The sequence below is a fragment of the Nerophis ophidion genome, linkage group LG01 (assembly GCF_033978795.1).
Source record: "Nerophis ophidion isolate RoL-2023_Sa linkage group LG01, RoL_Noph_v1.0, whole genome shotgun sequence".
In the NCBI taxonomy this organism is placed as follows: domain Eukaryota; kingdom Metazoa; phylum Chordata; class Actinopteri; order Syngnathiformes; family Syngnathidae; genus Nerophis; species Nerophis ophidion.
Genome location: NC_084611.1, coordinates 2,643,388 through 2,671,116, shown reverse-complemented (window position 1 = coordinate 2,671,116; position 27,729 = coordinate 2,643,388). Strand labels below are relative to the sequence as shown.

Below are 27,729 nucleotides of genomic sequence, written 5' to 3'. Positions count from 1 at the left end.
ATACTGCATATGTTATGATTTTTTGATTAAAAAACTTTTTTTTGTTTTTTTTTTTTTTAAAGAAGGGCCTAAAACGAAGAAACAAAAAACACAAACAACAATAAAAATGATAATTGACGGATAGATCTGAAGTTGATCTCGAGATTATTGTGTTAAAAGTAAACAGTAACAATTTTTTATAATTTATTTTCTAACACTTTAATAAGTAGGACACTTTTTGATCCCCAATTATTTTAGTGGGATTTGTGTCATTTATCAAAAAATAACAATGATTTAAAACCAATGGTGTTATTAGTTATTGACCTTTTTAAGGCTCCAATTATTGAATAATCGCAAATATTCCACTTAAAAAATCATTGGGTGAAAATATTGCATATATTATGATTTTTCGATTAAAAAACTGTTGTTTTTTTTTCAAAGAAGGGCCTAAAACGAACAAACCAAAAACCCAAACAACAATAAAAATGATAATTGACGGATAGATCTGAAGTTGATCTCGAGATTATTGTGTTAAAAGTAAACAGTAACAATTTTTTATAATTTATTTTCTAACACTTTAATAAGTAGGACACTTTTTGATCCCCAATTATTTTAGTGTGATTTGTTTTTAAGTGTCATTGCTCAAAAAATAATAATGAAATAAAACCAATGGTGTTATTAGTTATTGACTTTTTTAATGCTCCAATTATTATATAATCTCAAATATTCCACTTTAAAAAATCATTGGGTGAAAATATTGCATATATTATGATTTTTCGATTAAAAAACTGTTTTTTTTTTTGTGACAAAAAGAGCATACAACTTTAAAAACATATTGACAGATGGACCTAATGTGGATCTAGAGATTTAAAACTTCAATAATAATACAAATAATAATACTAAATAATGACACATTTTTAATATTTTTTTTGTCAGACTTTCCCCTGACAGTTTGTCTATGTTTTAGTTTTTCCTCTGCATTTGTCTTTGTTTCCTCTGTGTTTAGTATCTCCTGTCTTTAGTTCCTGTCAAGTGCTCTTATTTTGATTCAGCTTCCTGTTTGTCTCCCCGTGTGCTGTTGTCACCTCATCTGCGGCTGATTGGCACTTGGCCACACCTGTTGCCAATCAGCCCGCTCCTATTTGTACCCACTTTGTCTTCCAGTCAGTACTGGATCATTGTATTGTCATTCGGACTTGTCGTTGCCTCGTGTTGCTCTTGTCGTGTCTGTGATTCTTTTCAGCTATTACCTGTCGTGCTACATTTTGTCCTGGTCGTCGTAGCCGTAAGCTGTTCTTGTAAGCCATTAGTTATTTCCAGTTTTTCTGTTTGCTATCCTCTTTCTAAAGTTCCTTTTTGTTTTCTAGCTTCCAGTGCTAGCTCCCTTAGTTTGTTATTCCGCCCACGTGCGTGCTTTTTGTTTGTTCTTGTTCTATTATTTATATTAAATAATGTCTTCCTATCCAATGCCTGCCTCCATCTCTGCATTTTGGGGTTCAACACCAACTACCTGTGACATTTTTGACCAAAACCCTTCGGGGTCCCTGGGATCAAGCCTGAACGGAGGCCGAAATGTATATATTTTTTATACATATATTGTATTGTTTTTTAAAATAAAAAATATCAAAATGCCCCCGCTTGCTTCGATTTTTCAGTGTGCGGCCCTCAGTGAATAAGTGAAGTGAATTATATTTATATAGCGCTTTTCTCTAGTGACTCAAAGCGCTTTACATAGTGAAACCCAATATCTAATTTACATCTAAACCAGTGTGGGTGGCACTGGGAGCAGGTGGGTAAAGTGTCTTGCCCAAGGACACAACGGCAGTGACTAGGATGGCGGGAGCGGGAATCGAACCTGCAACCCTCAAGTTGCTGGCACGGCCGCTCTAACAACCGAGCTATATCGCCCCAAAGAATAAAGTTTGGACACCCCTGCTCTAAGGTGTGCAATCGCAAACTGCTCACGGCAAATCTAGACCGCGCACAAAATCTAATAAAAAGATAAGCGCATAACAGTGTGCACGTCTGTGTCGCTCACATGTGCGACACTGAATGCTCAAGGAGTTTTGTTGTTTGCTCACACTTATGAAAAATTGGAAGGAAAATTGTAAATAAATATATATATATATATATACATATATATATATTGCATTCTATTTGAATTACTTTATTGAGTTTACAACCTCCTGGGGCTGTTTTGTACTGTTTTTGCACTTATTTTGATAATTACTAAGTATTATTATTCCTCAATTGTTTGTAAACGTTGCAGTTAATAAATAAAGGTTTATAAAATAAAATAAAAACATTAAATAAATTAGTAGATAACGTCAGACATTTGCGAAGAATGAGGGCAGCAAGACAAGTTATTTGATTATTATAATTATTTCTCGATTATTTATAAATGATGCTGTTTATAAATAAATGTTTATAAAATACAATAGAAACATTAAATAAGTCAATAGATAACGTCAGACATTGGCGAGCAATGAGAGCAAGCAAGAGAAGTTATTTTGATTATTATAATTATTTCTCGATTATTTATAAATGATGCAGTTTATAAATAAATGTTTATAAAATAAAATAAAAACATTAAATAAATTAATAGATAAGGTCAGACATTTGCGAAGAATGAGGGCAAGCAAAAGAAGTTATTTTGATTATTATAATTATTTCTCGATTATTTATAAATGATAATGTTTCTAAATAAAGGTTTATAAAATACAATAAAAACATTAAATAAATAATAGATAACGTCCGACATTGGCGAGCAATGAGAGCAAGCAAGAGAAGTTATTTTGATTATTATAATTATTTCTCGATTATTTATAAATGATGCAGTTTATAAATAAATGTTTATAAAATAAAATAAAAACATTAAATAAATTAATAGATAATGGCAGATATTTGCCAGGAATGAGAGCAAGCAAGAGAAGTTATTTGATTATTATAATTATTTCTCGATTATTTATAAATGATGCAGTTTCTAAATAAAGGTTTCTAAAATATAATAAAAACATTAAATAAATTAGTAGATAACGTCAGACATTTGCGAAGAATGAGGGCAAGCAAGAGAAGTTATTTGGATTATTATTATTTGTCGATTATTTGTACATATTGCAGTTCATAAATAAATGTTTATAAAATAAAATAAAAAAAGCAAGAGAAATGTGTTGAATTTATTGATGACTTGGAAAAGAAGGTTAGTCCATCACAACACGTAACAGGAAGTAGAAACCCGGCTGTCCAGGTGCACCGTCACGGCGGGAAAAGGGGCATTAGCATTAGCGCGTTAGCATTAGCAGCAGCAGGAAATGCTGACATCATCAGTAACGGTTACCATGAATTGATCGTAGTATGTGCAATCTACTAATGAAAGTTTCAATCAATCAATCAATCAATGAAAACCCCCCCGCTTGGGAGGCGTTGCTACGTTAGCATGGAGATAAAACAGGTGGCGCTAGCAAGCAAAGGTCAGTGAGAGGTGCATTGTGGGTAATGTAGGCAGTTTAGCCTAGCGTACAAAACGCACATATAATAATAATAATGAAGACAATATTGTACAGTGCGATATTTCCTTAAAAAACATCAAATAGTTTACAAATTGTTGCCTTAGAAGCTCAACGAAACGCAACCGCTCTTCAGTCCAGACTCGCTTTCTGCGCTACCGGTCTAAAGTCAGTCCTGGTCTAAAGTTAGTCCTGGTCTAAAGTCAGTCCTTGTCTAAAGTCGGACAGGGTCTAAAGTTGGACCAGGTCTAAGGTCGGACCGGCCGGTAACAATGTCTGTCGCGAGGTTTTCACAATAAAAGCCTGCTGAGGAAGAGGAGGACGGCAAGCATTGGACGGGCGGACACGCTGGGGTTCCGCGTCAGGCGTCTCAGAGCACAGTTGCAGTCGGAGAATCGAACAAAGTACATCTAAAAGTGTGCGTGTGCGGACTCAGCATAAATTAGCGTTAGCCACATTAGCGCATGGAGCGCCACCGGGCGCTAACAATAGCTGCTAGCCCCCTTTGATGCTACATCTTCACCACAAAGTTGACGGGCTAAGCTAACGTAGCATTGGCAGTTGGCGGTAGACAGCATGACATCATACACATCTGGTGACATCATCGGTGGTGTCCCATCATGCCACGGGACTGGGGGGGGCGGAGCCTATGGAGCAGCAAGCTTATACCTTGGATCTAGTTCCTGGAAGCGAGGTCACATTTCCGGAAATATGAGAGGACTTTTTATTGCTGATGTGACTGGATTAAAAAAATAGACAACATGCGGTTTACTTCCTGCTCCACAGGCCCCGCCCTCCCGATAAATGACGCTACCAAAATAAAAGCACATGTGTGTGACTGAGGCGGCGGCGGTCAGACCACGGTGCTGACGGAGGGGTCCGCCAGGTTGATCTGCCCGGTGATGTCGCTGGGGTAGGGCTACGGAGACAGGAAACACCCGCGTTAGCGCCCGAACCAAACGGGGGCGGGGCTCCTTCAAAAGACAGGAAGTCCCGCCCACTGCCCTGCTTGTCAAACTACTCAGACGGACTCGGTTACCAAACGAACCGCGTCCGACCTGCGCGACACTGATATTTTCAGAATAAGAGCGGCGAAGGATGAGCGGCGAGGGAGGACGAGACAAAGATGGACACGGGAGACGAGGGACCGCCCACGTGTGTGTGTGTGTGTGTGTGTGTGTGCACAGGAAGTGATGGTTCAGTGAAACAGATTTTGTCCGCTTCACCAGCACGAGAGTGACAAGACGGGAATCAAAGTAAAGAAAGAAGGCGGCAAGATGGCGGACATGATGAGGTTACCTGCAGGTTCTTCCTCCACACGTTGACGGCGGCGAAGGCCAACTGCATCTGCTTCCTGCGGGCGTCCTTGTGCCGCTTGTAGGCGATCTCGATGAAGATGAGGAAGATGCCCGCCACGATGCCCCCCGCCACCAGCATGAACACACCTGAGGGAGAGGAGGTAAAGGGAGGAGGAAAGAGGAGGAGGAGATAGAAGAAGAAAAAAGAAGTAAGACAATTATGAAGGAGAATAACAAGAATGAGGTTAAGGAGGTGGAGAAAAAGGAGAAGAAAAAGATAGAGAAGAAGAGGAAGAAGGAAAAAGAGTTAGTGACAAAGAAGAAGAAAGAGAAAGAGTTGGAAAATATAAGAAGAAGGAGAAGAAGGGGGAGGAGGAGAAGGCAGAGGAAAAAAGAAAACATAGGAGAAAAAGAAGAAGAAGAAGAAGAAGAAGAAGTTGATGGAGAATAACAAGAAGGAGAAAGAGTTGGGAGGAGAAGAAGAAAGAGTAGGAGAAAAAGAAGAAGATGATGACGAAGAAGAAAAAGTTGGAGAGAAGAAGGAGAAAGAGTTGGGGACGAACAAAAAGAAGAAGAGTAAGAGTTAGAGGAGAATAATTTGAAGATTGAGTAGGAGAAAATGGAAGAGTAGGAGAAGAAGAAAGAGTTGGAGGAGAATAATAATAATAATAATAATAAGAAGAAGAAGATGAAAAAAAAAAGTCGGAAAGAAGAAGGAGAAAGAGTCGGGGAAGAAGAATACGAACACAATAGTCAGAGAAAATGGAAGAGCAGGAGAAGAAGAAAGAGAAACAGTTGGAGGAGAAGAGGAAAGAGGAGAAGGAGAAGAAGAAAAAGAAAAAGAAGGAGAAAGAGTTGGGGGAAAATAATATTGATAATAAGAAAGAGTTTGAGGAGAAGAAGAAGAAGAAGAAGAAGAAGAAGAAGAAGGAGAAAGAGTTGGAGTAGAAGTAGAAGAAGAAAAAGGGGAAGCAGAAAAAGAAGAAGAAGAAGTGGAATGAGAAGGAGAAGGAGGAGAAGAAGAAGAAAGAGGAGGAGAAGAAGGAGAAGAAAAATGAAGATAAGGAGAAGAAGAAGGAGGAGGAGAAGAAAGAGAAGAAAAAGGAAGATAAGGAAAAGAAGGAAAAGAAGGAGAAGAAGGAGAAGAACAAAGAAGATCAGGAGAAGAAGAAGAAGGAGGAGAAGAAGAAGAACAAAAAGGAGGAGGATAAGAAGAAGAATAATAATAAGAAGAAGAAGAAGAAGGAGGAGGAGGATAAAAAGGAGGAGGATAAGGAGAAGAAGGAGGAGGAGGAGGAGAAGGACAAGGAGGAGGAAAAGGCCAAAAAGAAGGACAAGGAGGAAAAGAAGGAGGAAGAGGATAAAGAGAAGAAGAAGAAGAAAAAAGAGAAGAAGGAGGGGGAGGAGAAAAAGAAGGAGAAGAATGAAAAGGAGGAGAAGAAGAAGGAGGAGGATAAGGAGAAGGAGAAGAAGAAGAAGAAGAAGAAGAAGAAGGAGAAGAAAAAGCAGGAGGAGGAGAGGGAGGAGAAGAAGGAGAAGGAGGAGGAGAAGGAGGAGAATAAGGAGGAAGAGAAAATGGAGAAGAAGAAGAAGGAGGAGGAGGATAAGGAGAAAAAGAAAGAGGAAGAGAAAATGGAGAAGAAGAAGAAGGAGGAGGAGGATAAGGAGAAAAAGAAGGAGAAGAAGGAAAAGGAGGAGGAGAAGAAGAAAGAGGAGGAGAAGGAGAAGGAGAAGAAAGAGAAGAAGGAGAAAAAAACGAGAAGAAGAAGGATAAGGAGAAGGAGGGGGAGAAGAAGGAGGAGGAGAAGAAAGAGAAGTATGAGGAGAAGGAGGAGGAGAAGAAAGAGGAGGAGAAGAAGGAGGAGGATGAGGAGAAGAAGTAGAAGGAGGAGAAGAAGAAGGAGAAGGAGGGGGAGAAGAAGGAGGAAGAGAAGAAAGAGAAGGATGAGGAGAAGGAGGGAGAGAAGAAAGAGGAGGAGAAGAAGGAGGAGGATGAGGAGAAGAAGTAGAAGGAGGAGAAGAAGGAGGAGGAGAAGGAGAAGGATGAGGAGAAGAAGGAGGAGGAGAAGGAGGAGAAGGATGAGGAGAAGAAGGAGGAGAAGGAGGAGAAGGATGAGGAGAAGAAGGAGGAGAAGAAGAAGGAGAAGGATGAGAAGAAGGAGGAGGAGAAGGAGAAGGAGGAGAAGGAGGTGTGATGTTCTGACCTGCCATGTTCTCAAAGGTGAGAGTAGCGGGAGCGTTACTGCGGGAGTCACACTCCTGGTATCGAACCCACGTCTTGTCCAGATCCTCCATGAAGCCGTTCTCGTGAGAGCTGTGGACGGACGCAGGTGGGCGTGGGCGTGGTCAGTCAGGCAGGTGGGCGTGGTCAGCTCTCACCTGAGAATAGCCAAGGACACGTTCTGCTTCCACGGGCTGTCCTTCCTCATCCCGATCCCGAAGCCCGAGCGGAAGAAGAGTTCTCCCGTGGTCACCAGGTCGCACTTCTGGGACGCCTCGAACTCCAGCACCGCGCTGTCCCAGATGAAGGCGTGCAGCTTGCTGCCAGGGGGCGGAGCCACCGTTACAAAAGCTGACACACCTGCCCTAGCCCCGCCCACCCACGCCGCTCACTTGTCCCGCACGGCCTGGATGGCCTCGGCGGCGCTCTCGTAGTTGTGCTTCTCCATGTGACGATACATGGTGCTCAGCTCCACCTGCCGCCGGAAGTAGATGTCCACCGAGCTCTGCTTCACCGTCGCGTAGATGAACTTGTCCGACGGGTTACGCAGCTGTCGGCATGGCGACCACAAGAGGATGCGGCGTTAGGGTGACGGCCAAGGATGGCACTATGATGAGGGTGAAGGATGGCATTATGATGATGGTGAAGTAGATGTCCACCGAGCTCTGCTTCACCGTCGCGTAGATGAACTTGTCCGACGGGTTACGCAGCTGTCGGCATGGCGACCACAAGAGGATGCGGCGTTAGGGTGACAGCCAAGGATGGCACTATGATGAGGGTGAAGGATGGCATTATGATGATGGTGAAGTAGATGTCCACCGAGCTCTGCTTCACCGTCGCGTAGATGAACTTGTCCGACGGGTTACGCAGCTGTCGGCATGGCGACCACAAGAGGATGCGGCGTTAGGGGGACGGCCAAGGATGGCACTATGATGAGGGTGAAGGATGGCATTATGATGATGGTGAAGTAGATGTCCACCGAGCTCTGCTTCACCGTCGCGTAGATGAACTTGTCCGACGGGTTACGCAGCTGTCGGCATGGCGACCACAAGAGGATGCGGCGTTAGGCTGAGGGCCAAGGATGGCATTATGATGAGGGTGAAGGATGGCATTATGATGATGGTGAAGTAGATGTCCACCGAGCTCTGCTTCACCGTCGCGTAGATGAACTTGTCCGACGGGTTACGCAGCTGTCGGCATGGCGACCACAAGAGGATGCGGCGTTAGGGGGACGGCCAAGGATGGCACTATGATGAGGGTGAAGGATGGCATTATGATGATGGTGAAGTAGATGTCCACCGAGCTCTGCTTCACCGTCGCGTAGATGAACTTGTCCGACGGGTTACGCAGCTGTCGGCATGGCGACCACAAGAGGATGCGGCGTTAGGGTGACGGCCAAGGATGGCACTATGATGAGGGTGAAGGATGGCATTATGATGATGGTGAAGTAGATGTCCACCGAGCTCTGCTTCACCGTCGCGTAGATGAACTTGTCCGACGGGTTACGCAGCTGTCGGCATGGCGACCACAAGAGGATGCGGCGTTAGGGTGACAGCCAAGGATGGCACTATGATGAGGGTGAAGGATGGCATTATGATGATGGTGAAGTAGATGTCCACCGAGCTCTGCTTCACCGTCGCGTAGATGAACTTGTCCGACGGGTTACGCAGCTGTCGGCATGGCGACCACAAGAGGATGCGACGTTAGGGGGACGGCCAAGGATGGCACTATGATGAGGGTGAAGGATGGCATTATGATGATGGTGAAGTAGATGTCCACCGAGCTCTGCTTCACCGTCGCGTAGATGAACTTGTCCGACGGGTTACGCAGCTGTCGGCATGGCGACCACAAGAGGATGCGGCGTTAGGCTGAGGGCCAAGGATGGCATTATGATGAGGGTGAAGGATGGCATTATGATGATGGTGAAGTAGATGTCCACCGAGCTCTGCTTCACCGTCGCGTAGATGAACTTGTCCGACGGGTTACGCAGCTGTCGGCATGGCGACCACAAGAGGATGCGGCGTTAGGGGGACGGCCAAGGATGGCACTATGATGAGGGTGAAGGATGGCATTATGATGATGGTGAAGTAGATGTCCACCGAGCTCTGCTTCACCGTCGCGTAGATGAACTTGTCCGACGGGTTACGCAGCTGTCGGCATGGCGACCACAAGAGGATGCGGCGTTAGGGTGACAGCTAAGGATGGCACTATGATGAGGGTGAAGGATGGCATTATGATGATGGTGAAGTAGATGTCCACCGAGCTCTGCTTCACCGTCGCGTAGATGAACTTGTCCGACGGGTTACGCAGCTGTCGGCATGGCGACCACAAGAGGATGCGGCGTTAGGGTGACGGCCAAGGATGGCGCTATGATGAGGGTGAAGGATGGCATTATGATGATGGTGAAGTAGATGTCCACCGAGCTCTGCTTCACCGTCGCGTAGATGAACTTGTCCGACGGGTTACGCAGCTGTCGGCATGGCGACCACAAGAGGATGCGGCGTTAGGCTGAGGGCCAAGGATGGCATTATGATGAGGGTGAAGGATGGCATTATGATGATGGTGAAGTAGATGTCCACCGAGCTCTGCTTCACCGTCGCGTAGATGAACTTGTCCGACGGGTTACGCAGCTGTCGGCATGGCGACCACAAGAGGATGCGGCGTTAGGGGGACGGCCAAGGATGGCATTATGATGAGGGTGAAGGATGGCATTATGATGATGGTGAAGTAGATGTCCACCGAGCTCTGCTTCACCGTCGCGTAGATGAACTTGTCCGACGGGTTACGCAGCTGTCGGCATGGCGACCACAAGAGGATGCGGCGTTAGGGGGACGGCCAAGGATGGCACTATGATGAGGGTGAAGGATGGCATTATGATGATGGTGAAGTAGATGTCCACCGAGCTCTGCTTCACCGTCGCGTGGATGAACTTGTCCGACGGGTTACGCAGCTGTCGGCATGGCGACCACAAGAGGATGCGGCGTTAGGGTGAGGGCCAAGGATGGCATTATGATGAGGGTGAAGGATGGCATTATGATGATGGTGAAGTAGATGTCCACCGAGCTCTGCTTCACCGTCGCGTAGATGAACTTGTCCGACGGGTTACGCAGCTGTCGGCATGGCGACCACAAGAGGATGCGGCGTTAGGGTGACAGCCAAGGATGGCACTATGATGAGGGTGAAGGATGGCATTATGATGATGGTGAAGTAGATGTCCACCGAGCTCTGCTTCACCGTCGCGTAGATGAACTTGTCCGACGGGTTACGCAGCTGTCGGCATGGCGACCACAAGAGGATGCGGCGTTAGGGTGACGGCCAAGGATGGCACTATGATGAGGGTGAAGGATGGCATTATGATGATGGTGAAGTAGATGTCCACCGAGCTCTGCTTCACCGTCGCGTAGATGAACTTGTCCGACGGGTTACGCAGCTGTCGGCATGGCGACCACAAGAGGATGCGGCGTTAGGGGGAGGGCCAAGGATGGCGCTATGATGAGGGTGAAGGATGGCATTATGATGAGGGTGAAGGATGGCATTATGATGATGGTGAAGGATGGCATTATGATGATGGTGAAGGATGGCATTATGATGATGGTGAAGTAGATGTCCACCGAGCTCTGCTTCACCGTCGCGTAGATGAACTTGTCCGACGGGTTACGCAGCTGTCGGCATGGCAACCACAAGAGGATGCGGCGTTAGGGTGACAGCCAAAGGATGGCACTATGATGAGGGTGAAGGATGGCATTATGATGATGGTGAAGTAGATGTCCACCGAGCTCTGCTTCACCGTCGCGTAGATGAACTTGTCCGACGGGTTACGCAGCTGTCGGCATGGCGACCACAAGAGGATGCGGCGTTAGGGGGACGGCCAAGGATGGCACTATGATGAGGGTGAAGGATGGCATTATGATGATGGTGAAGTAGATGTCCACCGAGCTCTGCTTCACCGTCGCGTAGATGAACTTGTCCGACGGGTTACGCAGCTGTCGGCATGGCGACCACAAGAGGATGCGGCGTTAGGGTGACAGCTAAGGATGGCACTATGATGAGGGTGAAGGATGGCATTATGATGATGGTGAAGTAGATGTCCACCGAGCTCTGCTTCACCGTCGCGTAGATGAACTTGTCCGACGGGTTACGCAGCTGTCGGCATGGCGACCACAAGAGGATGCGGCGTTAGGGTGACGGCCAAGGATGGCGCTATGATGAGGGTGAAGGATGGCATTATGATGATGGTGAAGTAGATGTCCACCGAGCTCTGCTTCACCGTCGCGTAGATGAACTTGTCCGACGGGTTACGCAGCTGTCGGCATGGCGACCACAAGAGGATGCGGCGTTAGGCTGAGGGCCAAGGATGGCATTATGATGAGGGTGAAGGATGGCATTATGATGATGGTGAAGTAGATGTCCACCGAGCTCTGCTTCACCGTCGCGTAGATGAACTTGTCCGACGGGTTACGCAGCTGTCGGCATGGCGACCACAAGAGGATGCGGCGTTAGGGGGACGGCCAAGGATGGCATTATGATGAGGGTGAAGGATGGCATTATGATGATGGTGAAGTAGATGTCCACCGAGCTCTGCTTCACCGTCGCGTAGATGAACTTGTCCGACGGGTTACGCAGCTGTCGGCATGGCGACCACAAGAGGATGCGGCGTTAGGGGGACGGCCAAGGATGGCACTATGATGAGGGTGAAGGATGGCATTATGATGATGGTGAAGTAGATGTCCACCGAGCTCTGCTTCACCGTCGCGTGGATGAACTTGTCCGACGGGTTACGCAGCTGTCGGCATGGCGACCACAAGAGGATGCGGCGTTAGGGTGAGGGCCAAGGATGGCATTATGATGAGGGTGAAGGATGGCATTATGATGATGGTGAAGTAGATGTCCACCGAGCTCTGCTTCACCGTCGCGTAGATGAACTTGTCCGACGGGTTACGCAGCTGTCGGCATGGCGACCACAAGAGGATGCGGCGTTAGGGTGACAGCCAAGGATGGCACTATGATGAGGGTGAAGGATGGCATTATGATGATGGTGAAGTAGATGTCCACCGAGCTCTGCTTCACCGTCGCGTAGATGAACTTGTCCGACGGGTTACGCAGCTGTCGGCATGGCGACCACAAGAGGATGCGGCGTTAGGGTGACGGCCAAGGATGGCACTATGATGAGGGTGAAGGATGGCATTATGATGATGGTGAAGTAGATGTCCACCGAGCTCTGCTTCACCGTCGCGTAGATGAACTTGTCCGACGGGTTACGCAGCTGTCGGCATGGCGACCACAAGAGGATGCGGCGTTAGGGGGAGGGCCAAGGATGGCGCTATGATGAGGGTGAAGGATGGCATTATGATGAGGGTGAAGGATGGCATTATGATGATGGTGAAGGATGGCATTATGATGATGGTGAAGGATGGCATTATGATGATGGTGAAGTAGATGTCCACCGAGCTCTGCTTCACCGTCGCGTAGATGAACTTGTCCGACGGGTTACGCAGCTGTCGGCATGGCAACCACAAGAGGATGCGGCGTTAGGGTGACAGCCAAAGGATGGCACTATGATGAGGGTGAAGGATGGCATTATGATGATGGTGAAGTAGATGTCCACCGAGCTCTGCTTCACCGTCGCGTAGATGAACTTGTCCGACGGGTTACGCAGCTGTCGGCATGGCGACCACAAGAGGATGCGGCGTTAGGGTGACAGCCAAGGATGGCATTATGATGAGGGTGAAGGATGGCATTGTGATGAGGGTGAAGTAGATGTCCACCGAGCTCTTCTTCACCGTCGCGTAGATGAACTTGTCCGACGGGTTACGCACCTGTCGGCATGGCGACCAGAAGAGGATGCGGCGTTAGGGTGACGGCCAAGGATGGCACTATGATGAGGGTGAAGGATGGCATTATGATGATGGTGAAGTAGATGTCCACCGAGCTCTGCTTCACCGTCGCGTAGATGAACTTGTCCGACGGGTTACGCAGCTGTCGGCATGGCGACCACAAGAGGATGCGGCGTTAGGGTGACGGCCAAGGATGGCACTATGATGAGGGTGAAGGATGGCATTATGATGATGGTGAAGTAGATGTCCACCGAGCTCTGCTTCACCGTCGCGTAGATGAACTTGTCCGACGGGTTACGCAGCTGTCGGCATGGCGACCACAAGAGGATGCGGCGTTAGGGGGAGGGCCAAGGATGGCGCTATGATGAGGGTGAAGGATGGCATTATGATGAGGGTGAAGGATGGCATTATGATGATGGTGAAGGATGGCATTATGATGATGGTGAAGGATGGCATTATGATGATGGTGAAGTAGATGTCCACCGAGCTCTGCTTCACCGTCGCGTAGATGAACTTGTCCGACGGGTTACGCAGCTGTCGGCATGGCAACCACAAGAGGATGCGGCGTTAGGGTGACAGCCAAAGGATGGCACTATGATGAGGGTGAAGGATGGCATTATGATGATGGTGAAGTAGATGTCCACCGAGCTCTGCTTCACCGTCGCGTAGATGAACTTGTCCGACGGGTTACGCAGCTGTCGGCATGGCAACCACAAGAGGATGCGGCGTTAGGGGGAGGGCCAAGGATGGCGCTATGATGAGGGTGAAGGATGGCATTATGATGATGGTGAAGTAGATGTCCACCGAGCTCTGCTTCACCGTCGCGTAGATGAACTTGTCCGACGGGTTACGCAGCTGTCGGCATGGCGACCACAAGAGGATGCGGCGTTAGGGTGACGGCCAAGGATGGCACTATGATGAGGGTGAAGGATGGCATTATGATGATGGTGAAGTAGATGTCCACCGAGCTCTGCTTCACCGTCGCGTAGATGAACTTGTCCGACGGGTTACGCAGCTGTCGGCATGGCGACCACAAGAGGATGCAGCGTTAGGGTGACAGCCAAGGATGGCACTATGATGAGGGTGAAGGATGGCATTATGATGAGGGTGAAGTAGATGTCCACCGAGCTCTGCTTCACCGTCGCGTAGATGAACTTGTCCGACGGGTTACGCAGCTGTCGGCATGGCGACCACAAGAGGATGCGGCGTTAAGGGGACGGCCAAGGATGGCACTATGATGAGGGTGAAGGATGGCATTATGATGATGGTGAAGTAGATGTCCACCGAGCTCTGCTTCACCGTCGCGTAGATGAACTTGTCCGACGGGTTACGCAGCTGTCGGCATGGCGACCACAAGAGGATGCGGCGTTAGGGTGACGGCCAAGGATGGCACTATGATGAGGGTGAAGGATGGCATTATGATGATGGTGAAGTAGATGTCCACCGAGCTCTGCTTCACCGTCGCGTAGATGAACTTGTCCGACGGGTTACGCAGCTGTCGGCATGGCGACCACAAGAGGATGCGGCGTTAAGGGGACGGCCAAGGATGGCACTATGATGAGGGTGAAGGATGGCATTATGATGATGGTGAAGTAGATGTCCACCGAGCTCTGCTTCACCGTCGCGTAGATGAACTTGTCCGACGGGTTACGCAGCTGTCGGCATGGCGACCACAAGAGGATGCGGCGTTAGGGTGACGGCCAAGGATGGCACTATGATGAGGGTGAAGGATGGCATTATGATGATGGTGAAGTAGATGTCCACCGAGCTCTGCTTCACCGTCGCGTAGATGAACTTGTCCGACGGGTTACGCAGCTGTCGGCATGGCGACCACAAGAGGATGCGGCGTTAAGGGGACGGCCAAGGATGGCACTATGATGAGGGTGAAGGATGGCATTATGATGATGGTGAAGTAGATGTCCACCGAGCTCTGCTTCACCGTCGCGTAGATGAACTTGTCCGACGGGTTACGCAGCTGTCGGCATGGCGACCACAAGAGGATGCGGCGTTAGGGTGACGGCCAAGGATGGCACTATGATGAGGGTGAAGGATGGCATTATGATGAGGGTGAAGTAGATGTCCACCGAGCTCTTCTTCACCGTCGCGTAGATGAACTTGTCCGACGGGTTACGCAGCTGTCGGCATGGCGACCAGAAGAGGATGCGGCGTTAGGGTGACGGCCAAGGATGGCACTATGATGAGGGTGAAGGATGGCATTATGATGATGGTGAAGTAGATGTCCACCGAGCTCTGCTTCACCGTCGCGTAGATGAACTTGTCCGACGGGTTACGCAGCTGTCGGCATGGCGACCACAAGAGGATGCGGCGTTAGGGTGACGGCCAAGGATGGCACTATGATGAGGGTGAAGGATGGCATTATGATGATGGTGAAGTAGATGTCCACCGAGCTCTGCTTCACCGTCGCGTAGATGAACTTGTCCGACGGGTTACGCAGCTGTCGGCATGGCGACCACAAGAGGATGCGGCGTTAAGGGGACGGCCAAGGATGGCACTATGATGAGGGTGAAGGATGGCATTATGATGATGGTGAAGTAGATGTCCACCGAGCTCTGCTTCACCGTCGCGTAGATGAACTTGTCCGACGGGTTACGCAGCTGTCGGCATGGCGACCACAAGAGGATGCGGCGTTAGGGTGACAGCCAAGGATGGCACTATGATGAGGGTGAAGGATGGCATTATGATGATGGTGAAGTAGATGTCCACCGAGCTCTGCTTCACCGTCGCGTAGATGAACTTGTCCGACGGGTTACGCAGCTGTCGGCATGGCGACCACAAGAGGATGCGGCGTTAGGGGGACGGCCAAGGATGGCACTATGATGAGGGTGAAGGATGGCATTATGATGATGGTGAAGTAGATGTCCACCGAGCTCTGCTTCACCGTCGCGTAGATGAACTTGTCCGACGGGTTACGCAGCTGTCGGCATGGCGACCACAAGAGGATGCGGCGTTAGGCTGAGGGCCAAGGATGGCATTATGATGAGGGTGAAGGATGGCATTATGATGATGGTGAAGTAGATGTCCACCGAGCTCTGCTTCACCGTCGCGTAGATGAACTTGTCCGACGGGTTACGCAGCTGTCGGCATGGCGACCACAAGAGGATGCGGCGTTAGGGGGACGGCCAAGGATGGCACTATGATGAGGGTGAAGGATGGCATTATGATGATGGTGAAGTAGATGTCCACCGAGCTCTGCTTCACCGTCGCGTAGATGAACTTGTCCGACGGGTTACGCAGCTGTCGGCATGGCGACCACAAGAGGATGCGGCGTTAGGGTGACGGCCAAGGATGGCACTATGATGAGGGTGAAGGATGGCATTATGATGATGGTGAAGTAGATGTCCACCGAGCTCTGCTTCACCGTCGCGTAGATGAACTTGTCCGACGGGTTACGCAGCTGTCGGCATGGCGACCACAAGAGGATGCGGCGTTAGGGTGACAGCCAAGGATGGCACTATGATGAGGGTGAAGGATGGCATTATGATGATGGTGAAGTAGATGTCCACCGAGCTCTGCTTCACCGTCGCGTAGATGAACTTGTCCGACGGGTTACGCAGCTGTCGGCATGGCGACCACAAGAGGATGCGGCGTTAGGGGGACGGCCAAGGATGGCACTATGATGAGGGTGAAGGATGGCATTATGATGATGGTGAAGTAGATGTCCACCGAGCTCTGCTTCACCGTCGCGTAGATGAACTTGTCCGACGGGTTACGCAGCTGTCGGCATGGCGACCACAAGAGGATGCGGCGTTAGGCTGAGGGCCAAGGATGGCATTATGATGAGGGTGAAGGATGGCATTATGATGATGGTGAAGTAGATGTCCACCGAGCTCTGCTTCACCGTCGCGTAGATGAACTTGTCCGACGGGTTACGCAGCTGTCGGCATGGCGACCACAAGAGGATGCGGCGTTAGGGGGACGGCCAAGGATGGCACTATGATGAGGGTGAAGGATGGCATTATGATGATGGTGAAGTAGATGTCCACCGAGCTCTGCTTCACCGTCGCGTAGATGAACTTGTCCGACGGGTTACGCAGCTGTCGGCATGGCGACCACAAGAGGATGCGGCGTTAGGGTGACAGCCAAGGATGGCACTATGATGAGGGTGAAGGATGGCATTATGATGATGGTGAAGTAGATGTCCACCGAGCTCTGCTTCACCGTCGCGTAGATGAACTTGTCCGACGGGTTACGCAGCTGTCGGCATGGCGACCACAAGAGGATGCGGCGTTAGGGTGACGGCCAAGGATGGCGCTATGATGAGGGTGAAGGATGGCATTATGATGATGGTGAAGTAGATGTCCACCGAGCTCTGCTTCACCGTCGCGTAGATGAACTTGTCCGACGGGTTACGCAGCTGTCGGCATGGCGACCACAAGAGGATGCGGCGTTAGGCTGAGGGCCAAGGATGGCATTATGATGAGGGTGAAGGATGGCATTATGATGATGGTGAAGTAGATGTCCACCGAGCTCTGCTTCACCGTCGCGTAGATGAACTTGTCCGACGGGTTACGCAGCTGTCGGCATGGCGACCACAAGAGGATGCGGCGTTAGGGGGACGGCCAAGGATGGCATTATGATGAGGGTGAAGGATGGCATTATGATGATGGTGAAGTAGATGTCCACCGAGCTCTGCTTCACCGTCGCGTAGATGAACTTGTCCGACGGGTTACGCAGCTGTCGGCATGGCGACCACAAGAGGATGCGGCGTTAGGGGGACGGCCAAGGATGGCACTATGATGAGGGTGAAGGATGGCATTATGATGATGGTGAAGTAGATGTCCACCGAGCTCTGCTTCACCGTCGCGTGGATGAACTTGTCCGACGGGTTACGCAGCTGTCGGCATGGCGACCACAAGAGGATGCGGCGTTAGGGTGAGGGCCAAGGATGGCATTATGATGAGGGTGAAGGATGGCATTATGATGATGGTGAAGTAGATGTCCACCGAGCTCTGCTTCACCGTCGCGTAGATGAACTTGTCCGACGGGTTACGCAGCTGTCGGCATGGCGACCACAAGAGGATGCGGCGTTAGGGTGACAGCCAAGGATGGCACTATGATGAGGGTGAAGGATGGCATTATGATGATGGTGAAGTAGATGTCCACCGAGCTCTGCTTCACCGTCGCGTAGATGAACTTGTCCGACGGGTTACGCAGCTGTCGGCATGGCGACCACAAGAGGATGCGGCGTTAGGGTGACGGCCAAGGATGGCACTATGATGAGGGTGAAGGATGGCATTATGATGATGGTGAAGTAGATGTCCACCGAGCTCTGCTTCACCGTCGCGTAGATGAACTTGTCCGACGGGTTACGCAGCTGTCGGCATGGCGACCACAAGAGGATGCGGCGTTAGGGGGAGGGCCAAGGATGGCGCTATGATGAGGGTGAAGGATGGCATTATGATGAGGGTGAAGGATGGCATTATGATGATGGTGAAGGATGGCATTATGATGATGGTGAAGGATGGCATTATGATGATGGTGAAGTAGATGTCCACCGAGCTCTGCTTCACCGTCGCGTAGATGAACTTGTCCGACGGGTTACGCAGCTGTCGGCATGGCAACCACAAGAGGATGCGGCGTTAGGGTGACAGCCAAAGGATGGCACTATGATGAGGGTGAAGGATGGCATTATGATGATGGTGAAGTAGATGTCCACCGAGCTCTGCTTCACCGTCGCGTAGATGAACTTGTCCGACGGGTTACGCAGCTGTCGGCATGGCGACCACAAGAGGATGCGGCGTTAGGGTGACAGCCAAGGATGGCATTATGATGAGGGTGAAGGATGGCATTGTGATGAGGGTGAAGTAGATGTCCACCGAGCTCTTCTTCACCGTCGCGTAGATGAACTTGTCCGACGGGTTACGCACCTGTCGGCATGGCGACCAGAAGAGGATGCGGCGTTAGGGTGACGGCCAAGGATGGCACTATGATGAGGGTGAAGGATGGCATTATGATGATGGTGAAGTAGATGTCCACCGAGCTCTGCTTCACCGTCGCGTAGATGAACTTGTCCGACGGGTTACGCAGCTGTCGGCATGGCGACCACAAGAGGATGCGGCGTTAGGGGGACGGCCAAGGATGGCATTATGATGAGGGTGAAGGATGGCATTATGATGATGGTGAAGTAGATGTCCACCGAGCTCTGCTTCACCGTCGCGTAGATGAACTTGTCCGACGGGTTACGCAGCTGTCGGCATGGCGACCACAAGAGGATGCGGCGTTAGGGGGACGGCCAAGGATGGCACTATGATGAGGGTGAAGGATGGCATTATGATGATGGTGAAGTAGATGTCCACCGAGCTCTGCTTCACCGTCGCGTGGATGAACTTGTCCGACGGGTTACGCAGCTGTCGGCATGGCGACCACAAGAGGATGCGGCGTTAGGGTGAGGGCCAAGGATGGCATTATGATGAGGGTGAAGGATGGCATTATGATGATGGTGAAGTAGATGTCCACCGAGCTCTGCTTCACCGTCGCGTAGATGAACTTGTCCGACGGGTTACGCAGCTGTCGGCATGGCGACCACAAGAGGATGCGGCGTTAGGGGGAGGGCCAAGGATGGCGCTATGATGAGGGTGAAGGATGGCATTATGATGAGGGTGAAGGATGGCATTATGATGATGGTGAAGGATGGCATTATGATGATGGTGAAGGATGGCATTATGATGATGGTGAAGTAGATGTCCACCGAGCTCTGCTTCACCGTCGCGTAGATGAACTTGTCCGACGGGTTACGCAGCTGTCGGCATGGCAACCACAAGAGGATGCGGCGTTAGGGTGACAGCCAAAGGATGGCACTATGATGAGGGTGAAGGATGGCATTATGATGATGGTGAAGTAGATGTCCACCGAGCTCTGCTTCACCGTCGCGTAGATGAACTTGTCCGACGGGTTACGCAGCTGTCGGCATGGCAACCACAAGAGGATGCGGCGTTAGGGGGAGGGCCAAGGATGGCGCTATGATGAGGGTGAAGGATGGCATTATGATGATGGTGAAGTAGATGTCCACCGAGCTCTGCTTCACCGTCGCGTAGATGAACTTGTCCGACGGGTTACGCAGCTGTCGGCATGGCGACCACAAGAGGATGCGGCGTTAGGGTGACGGCCAAGGATGGCACTATGATGAGGGTGAAGGATGGCATTATGATGATGGTGAAGTAGATGTCCACCGAGCTCTGCTTCACCGTCGCGTAGATGAACTTGTCCGACGGGTTACGCAGCTGTCGGCATGGCGACCACAAGAGGATGCAGCGTTAGGGTGACAGCCAAGGATGGCACTATGATGAGGGTGAAGGATGGCATTATGATGAGGGTGAAGTAGATGTCCACCGAGCTCTGCTTCACCGTCGCGTAGATGAACTTGTCCGACGGGTTACGCAGCTGTCGGCATGGCGACCACAAGAGGATGCGGCGTTAAGGGGACGGCCAAGGATGGCACTATGATGAGGGTGAAGGATGGCATTATGATGATGGTGAAGTAGATGTCCACCGAGCTCTGCTTCACCGTCGCGTAGATGAACTTGTCCGACGGGTTACGCAGCTGTCGGCATGGCGACCACAAGAGGATGCGGCGTTAGGGTGACGGCCAAGGATGGCACTATGATGAGGGTGAAGGATGGCATTATGATGAGGGTGAAGTAGATGTCCACCGAGCTCTTCTTCACCGTCGCGTAGATGAACTTGTCCGACGGGTTACGCAGCTGTCGGCATGGCGACCAGAAGAGGATGCGGCGTTAGGGTGACGGCCAAGGATGGCACTATGATGAGGGTGAAGGATGGCATTATGATGATGGTGAAGTAGATGTCCACCGAGCTCTGCTTCACCGTCGCGTAGATGAACTTGTCCGACGGGTTACGCAGCTGTCGGCATGGCGACCACAAGAGGATGCGGCGTTAAGGGGACGGCCAAGGATGGCACTATGATGAGGGTGAAGGATGGCATTATGATGATGGTGAAGTAGATGTCCACCGAGCTCTGCTTCACCGTCGCGTAGATGAACTTGTCCGACGGGTTACGCAGCTGTCGGCATGGCGACCACAAGAGGATGCGGCGTTAGGGTGACAGCCAAGGATGGCATTATGATGAGGGTGAAGGATGGCATTGTGATGAGGGTGAAGTAGATGTCCACCGAGCTCTGCTTCACCGTCGCGTAGATGAACTTGTCCGACGGGTTACGCAGCTGTCGGCATGGCGACCAGAAGAGGATGCGGCGTTAGGGTGACGGCCAAGGATGGCACTATGATGAGGGTGAAGGATGGCATTATGATGATGGTGAAGTAGATGTCCACCGAGCTCTGCTTCACCGTCGCGTAGATGAACTTGTCCGACGGGTTACGCAGCTGTCGGCATGGCGACCACAAGAGGATGCGGCGTTAGGGTGACAGCCAAGGATGGCACTATGATGAGGGTGAAGGATGGCATTATGATGATGGTGAAGTAGATGTCCACCGAGCTCTGCTTCACCGTCGCGTAGATGAACTTGTCCGACGGGTTACGCAGCTGTCGGCATGGCGACCACAAGAGGATGCGGCGTTAGGGTGACGGCCAAGGATGGCACTATGATGAGGGTGAAGGATGGCATTATGATGATGGTGAAGTAGATGTCCACCGAGCTCTGCTTCACCGTCGCGTAGATGAACTTGTCCGACGGGTTACGCAGCTGTCGGCATGGCGACCACAAGAGGATGCGGCGTTAGGGTGACGGCCAAGGATGGCACTATGATGAGGGTGAAGGATGGCATTATGATGATGGTGAAGTAGATGTCCACCGAGCTCTGCTTCACCGTCGCGTAGATGAACTTGTCCGACGGGTTACGCAGCTGTCGGCATGGCGACCACAAGAGGATGCGGCGTTAGGGGGAGGGCCAAGGATGGCGCTATGATGAGGGTGAAGGATGGCATTATGATGAGGGTGAAGGATGGCATTATGATGATGGTGAAGGATGGCATTATGATGATGGTGAAGGATGGCATTATGATGATGGTGAAGTAGATGTCCACCGAGCTCTGCTTCACCGTCGCGTAGATGAACTTGTCCGACGGGTTACGCAGCTGTCGGCATGGCAACCACAAGAGGATGCGGCGTTAGGGTGACAGCCAAAGGATGGCACTATGATGAGGGTGAAGGATGGCATTATGATGATGGTGAAGTAGATGTCCACCGAGCTCTGCTTCACCGTCGCGTAGATGAACTTGTCCGACGGGTTACGCAGCTGTCGGCATGGCGACCACAAGAGGATGCGGCGTTAGGGTGACGGCCAAGGATGGCATTATGATGAGGGTGAAGGATGGCATTATGATGATGGTGAAGTAGATGTCCACCGAGCTCTGCTTCACCGTCGCGTAGATGAACTTGTCCGACGGGTTACACAGCTGTCGGCATGGCGACCACAAGAGGATGCGGCGTTAGGGTGACAGCCAAGGATGGCATTATGATGAGGGTGAAGGATGGCATTATGATGATGGTGAAGTAGATGTCCACCGAGCTCTGCTTCACCGTCGCGTAGATGAACTTGTCCGACGGGTTACGCAGCTGTCGGCATGGCGACCACAAGAGGATGCGGCGTTAGGGTGACAGCCAAGGATGGCATTATGATGAGGGTGAAGGATGGCATTATGATGATGGTGAAGTAGATGTCCACCGAGCTCTGCTTCACCGTCGCGTAGATGAACTTGTCCGACGGGTTACGCAGCTGTCGGCATGGCGACCACAAGAGGATGCGGCGTTAGGGTGACGGCCAAGGATGGCACTATGATGAGGGTGAAGGATGGCATTATGATGATGGTGAAGTAGATGTCCACCGAGCTCTGCTTCACCGTCGCGTAGATGAACTTGTCCGACGGGTTACGCAGCTGTCGGCGTGGCGACCACAAGAGGATGCGGCGTTAGGGTGACAGCCAAGGATGGCACTATGATGAGGGTGAAGGATGGCATTATGATGATGGTGAAGTAGATGTCCACCGAGCTCTGCTTCACCGTCGCGTAGATGAACTTGTCCGACGGGTTACGCAGCTGTCGGCATGGCGACCACAAGAGGATGCGGCGTTAGGGTGACGGCCAAGGATGGCACTATGATGAGGGTGAAGGATGGCATTATGATGATGGTGAAGTAGATGTCCACCGAGCTCTGCTTCACCGTCGCGTAGATGAACTTGTCCGACGGGTTACGCAGCTGTCGGCATGGCGACCACAAGAGGATGCGGCGTTAAGGGGACGGCCAAGGATGGCACTATGATGAGGGTGAAGGATGGCATTATGATGATGGTGAAGTAGATGTCCACCGAGCTCTGCTTCACCGTCGCGTAGATGAACTTGTCCGACGGGTTACGCAGCTGTCGGCATGGCGACCACAAGAGGATGCGGCGTTAGGGTGACGGCCAAGGATGGCACTATGATGAGGGTGAAGGATGGCATTATGATGAGGGTGAAGTAGATGTCCACCGAGCTCTTCTTCACCGTCGCGTAGATGAACTTGTCCGACGGGTTACGCAGCTGTCGGCATGGCGACCAGAAGAGGATGCGGCGTTAGGGTGACGGCCAAGGATGGCACTATGATGAGGGTGAAGGATGGCATTATGATGATGGTGAAGTAGATGTCCACCGAGCTCTGCTTCACCGTCGCGTAGATGAACTTGTCCGACGGGTTACGCAGCTGTCGGCATGGCGACCACAAGAGGATGCGGCGTTAGGGTGACAGCCAAGGATGGCATTATGATGAGGGTGAAGGATGGCATTGTGATGAGGGTGAAGTAGATGTCCACCGAGCTCTTCTTCACCGTCGCGTAGATGAACTTGTCCGACGGGTTACGCAGCTGTCGGCATGGCGACCAGAAGAGGATGCGGCGTTAGGGTGACGGCCAAGGATGGCACTATGATGAGGGTGAAGGATGGCATTATGATGATGGTGAAGTAGATGTCCACCGAGCTCTGCTTCACCGTCGCGTAGATGAACTTGTCCGACGGGTTACGCAGCTGTCGGCATGGCGACCACAAGAGGATGCGGCGTTAGGGTGACAGCCAAGGATGGCACTATGATGAGGGTGAAGGATGGCATTATGATGATGGTGAAGTAGATGTCCACCGAGCTCTGCTTCACCGTCGCGTAGATGAACTTGTCCGACGGGTTACGCAGCTGTCGGCATGGCGACCACAAGAGGATGCGGCGTTAGGGTGACGGCCAAGGATGGCACTATGATGAGGGTGAAGGATGGCATTATGATGATGGTGAAGTAGATGTCCACCGAGCTCTGCTTCACCGTCGCGTAGATGAACTTGTCCGACGGGTTACGCAGCTGTCGGCATGGCGACCACAAGAGGATGCGGCGTTAGGGTGACGGCCAAGGATGGCACTATGATGAGGGTGAAGGATGGCATTATGATGATGGTGAAGTAGATGTCCACCGAGCTCTGCTTCACCGTCGCGTAGATGAACTTGTCCGACGGGTTACGCAGCTGTCGGCATGGCGACCACAAGAGGATGCGGCGTTAGGGGGAGGGCCAAGGATGGCGCTATGATGAGGGTGAAGGATGGCATTATGATGAGGGTGAAGGATGGCATTATGATGATGGTGAAGGATGGCATTATGATGATGGTGAAGGATGGCATTATGATGATGGTGAAGTAGATGTCCACCGAGCTCTGCTTCACCGTCGCGTAGATGAACTTGTCCGACGGGTTACGCAGCTGTCGGCATGGCAACCACAAGAGGATGCGGCGTTAGGGTGACAGCCAAAGGATGGCACTATGATGAGGGTGAAGGATGGCATTATGATGATGGTGAAGTAGATGTCCACCGAGCTCTGCTTCACCGTCGCGTAGATGAACTTGTCCGACGGGTTACGCAGCTGTCGGCATGGCAACCACAAGAGGATGCGGCGTTAGGGGGAGGGCCAAGGATGGCGCTATGATGAGGGTGAAGGATGGCATTATGATGATGGTGAAGTAGATGTCCACCGAGCTCTGCTTCACCGTCGCGTAGATGAACTTGTCCGACGGGTTACGCAGCTGTCGGCATGGCGACCACAAGAGGATGCGGCGTTAGGGTGACGGCCAAGGATGGCATTATGATGAGGGTGAAGGATGGCATTATGATGATGGTGAAGTAGATGTCCACCGAGCTCTGCTTCACCGTCGCGTAGATGAACTTGTCCGACGGGTTACGCAGCTGTCGGCATGGCGACCACAAGAGGATGCGGCGTTAGGGTGACAGCCAAGGATGGCATTATGATGAGGGTGAAGGATGGCATTGTGATGAGGGTGAAGTAGATGTCCACCGAGCTCTTCTTCACCGTCGCGTAGATGAACTTGTCCGACGGGTTACGCAGCTGTCGGCATGGCGACCAGAAGAGGATGCGGCGTTAGGGTGACGGCCAAGGATGGCACTATGATGAGGGTGAAGGATGGCATTATGATGATGGTGAAGTAGATGTCCACCGAGCTCTGCTTCACCGTCGCGTAGATGAACTTGTCCGACGGGTTACGCAGCTGTCGGCATGGCGACCACAAGAGGATGCGGCGTTAGGGTGATGGCCAAGGATGGCACTATGATGAGGGTGAAGGATGGCATTATGATGATGGTGAAGTAGATGTCCACCGAGCTCTGCTTCACCGTCGCGTAGATGAACTTGTCCGACGGGTTACGCAGCTGTCGGCATGGCGACCACAAGAGGATGCGGCGTTAGGGTGACGGCCAAGGATGGCACTATGATGAGGGTGAAGGATGGCATTATGATGATGGTGAAGTAGATGTCCACCGAGCTCTGCTTCACCGTCGCGTGGATGAACTTGTCCGACGGGTTACGCAGCTGTCGGCATGGCGACCACAAGAGGATGCGGCGTTAGGGTGAGGGCCAAGGATGGCACTATGATGAGGGTGAAGGATGGCATTATGATGATGGTGAAGTAGATGTCCACCGAGCTCTGCTTCACCGTCGCGTAGATGAACTTGTCCGACGGGTTACGCAGCTGTCGGCATGGCGACCAGAGGACGATTCAAAGTTATGACAACTGCAAAGGATGGCACTATGATGATGGTGAAGGATGGCATTATGATGATGGTGAAGTAGATGTCCACCGAGCTCTGCTTCACCGTCGCGTAGATGAACTTGTCCGACGGGTTACGCAGCTGTCGGCATGGCGACCACAAGAGGATGCGGCGTTAGGGTGACAGCCAAGGATGGCACTATGATGAGGGTGAAGGATGGCATTATGATGATGGTGAAGTAGATGTCCACCGAGCTCTGCTTCACCGTCGCGTAGATGAACTTGTCCGACGGGTTACGCAGCTGTCGGCATGGCGACCACAAGAGGATGCGGCGTTAGGGTGAGGGCCAAGGATGGCACTATGATGAGGGTGAAGGATGGCATTATGATGATGGTGAAGTAGATGTCCACCGAGCTCTGCTTCACCGTCGCGTAGATGAACTTGTCCGACGGGTTACGCAGCTGTCGGCATGGCGACCAGAGGACGATTCAAAGTTATGACAACTGCAAAGGATGGCACTATGATGATGGTGAAGGATGGCATTATGATGATGGTGAAGTAGATGTCCACCGAGCTCTGCTTCACCGTCGCGTAGATGAACTTGTCCGACGGGTTACGCAGCTGTCGGCATGGCGACCACAAGAGGATGCGGCGTTAGGGTGACAGCCAAGGATGGCACTATGATGAGGGTGAAGGATGGCATTATGATGATGGTGAAGTAGATGTCCACCGAGCTCTGCTTCACCGTCGCGTAGATGAACTTGTCCGACGGGTTACGCAGCTGTCGGCATGGCGACCACAAGAGGATGCGGCGTTAGGGTGACGGCCAAGGATGGCACTATGATGAGGGTGAAGGATGGCATTATGATGATGGTGAAGTAGATGTCCACCGAGCTCTGCTTCACCGTCGCGTAGATGAACTTGTCCGACGGGTTACGCAGCTGTCGGCATGGCGACCACAAGAGGATGCGGCGTTAGGGTGACAGCCAAGGATGGCACTATGATGAGGGTGAAGGATGGCATTATGATGATGGTGAAGTAGATGTCCACCGAGCTCTGCTTCACCGTCGCGTAGATGAACTTGTCCGACGGGTTACGCAGCTGTCGGCATGGCGACCACAAGAGGATGTGGCGTTAGGGTGACGGCAAAGGATGGCACTATGATGAGGGTGAAGGATGGCATTATGATGATGGTGAAGTAGATGTCCACCGAGCTCTGCTTCACCGTCGCATAGATGAACTTGTCCGACGGGTTACGCAGCTGTCGGCATGGCGACCAGAGGACGATTCAAAGTTATGACAACTGCAAAGGATGGCACTATGATGATGGTGAAGGATGGCATTATGATGATGGTGAAGTAGATGTCCACCGAGCTCTGCTTCACCATCGCGTAGATGAACTTGTCCGACGGGTTACGCAGCTGTCGGCATGGCGACCAGAGGACGATTCAAAGTTATGACAACTGCAAAGGATGGCACTATGATGATGGTGAAGGATGGCATCATGATGAATGATGAGGGTGAAGGATGGCATTATGTTGAGGGTGAAGGGTGGCATTATGATGAGGGTAAAGGGTGGTATTAAGATGAGGGTGAAGGATGGAATTATGATGAGGGTGAGGGATGGCATTATGATGAGAGTAAAATATGGCATTATGATGAGGGTGAGAGATGGCATTATGAAGAGGGTAAAGATTGGCATTATGATGAGGGTGAGAGATGGCATTATGATGAGGGTGAGAGATGGCATTATGATGAGGGTGAGCGATGGCATTATGTTGAGTGTGAAGGGTGGCATTATGATGAGGGTGAAGGATGGCATTATGATGAGGGTGAGAGATGGCATCATGTTGAGAGTGAAGGGTGGCATTATAATGAGGGTGAT

The 27,729-nt window shown here is 51.0% G+C and overlaps 2 protein-coding genes across 2 annotated transcripts in view; one reads left to right on the top strand and one right to left on the bottom strand.

Moving 5' to 3' along the window:
• gstt2 (glutathione S-transferase theta 2) overlaps window positions 1-27,729 on the top strand; it is a 142,109-nt gene that overhangs the window by 69,794 nt on the left and 44,586 nt on the right. The gene's annotated exons all lie outside the window — the stretch shown is intronic.
• grin1b (glutamate receptor, ionotropic, N-methyl D-aspartate 1b) overlaps window positions 3,142-27,729 on the bottom strand; it is a 56,202-nt gene continuing 31,614 nt past the window's right edge. Inside the window, exons 10-14 of the mRNA XM_061893646.1 lie at window positions 7,397-7,554; window positions 7,163-7,324; window positions 6,988-7,097; window positions 4,785-4,930; window positions 3,142-4,404 (exon numbers count right to left, since the gene is read on the bottom strand). Coding sequence (XP_061749630.1) covers window positions 4,339-4,404; window positions 4,785-4,930; window positions 6,988-7,097; window positions 7,163-7,324; window positions 7,397-7,554 — 642 coding nt within the window. The 3' untranslated portion in view covers window positions 3,142-4,338. The remainder of the gene's footprint in view (window positions 4,405-4,784; window positions 4,931-6,987; window positions 7,098-7,162; window positions 7,325-7,396; window positions 7,555-27,729) is intronic.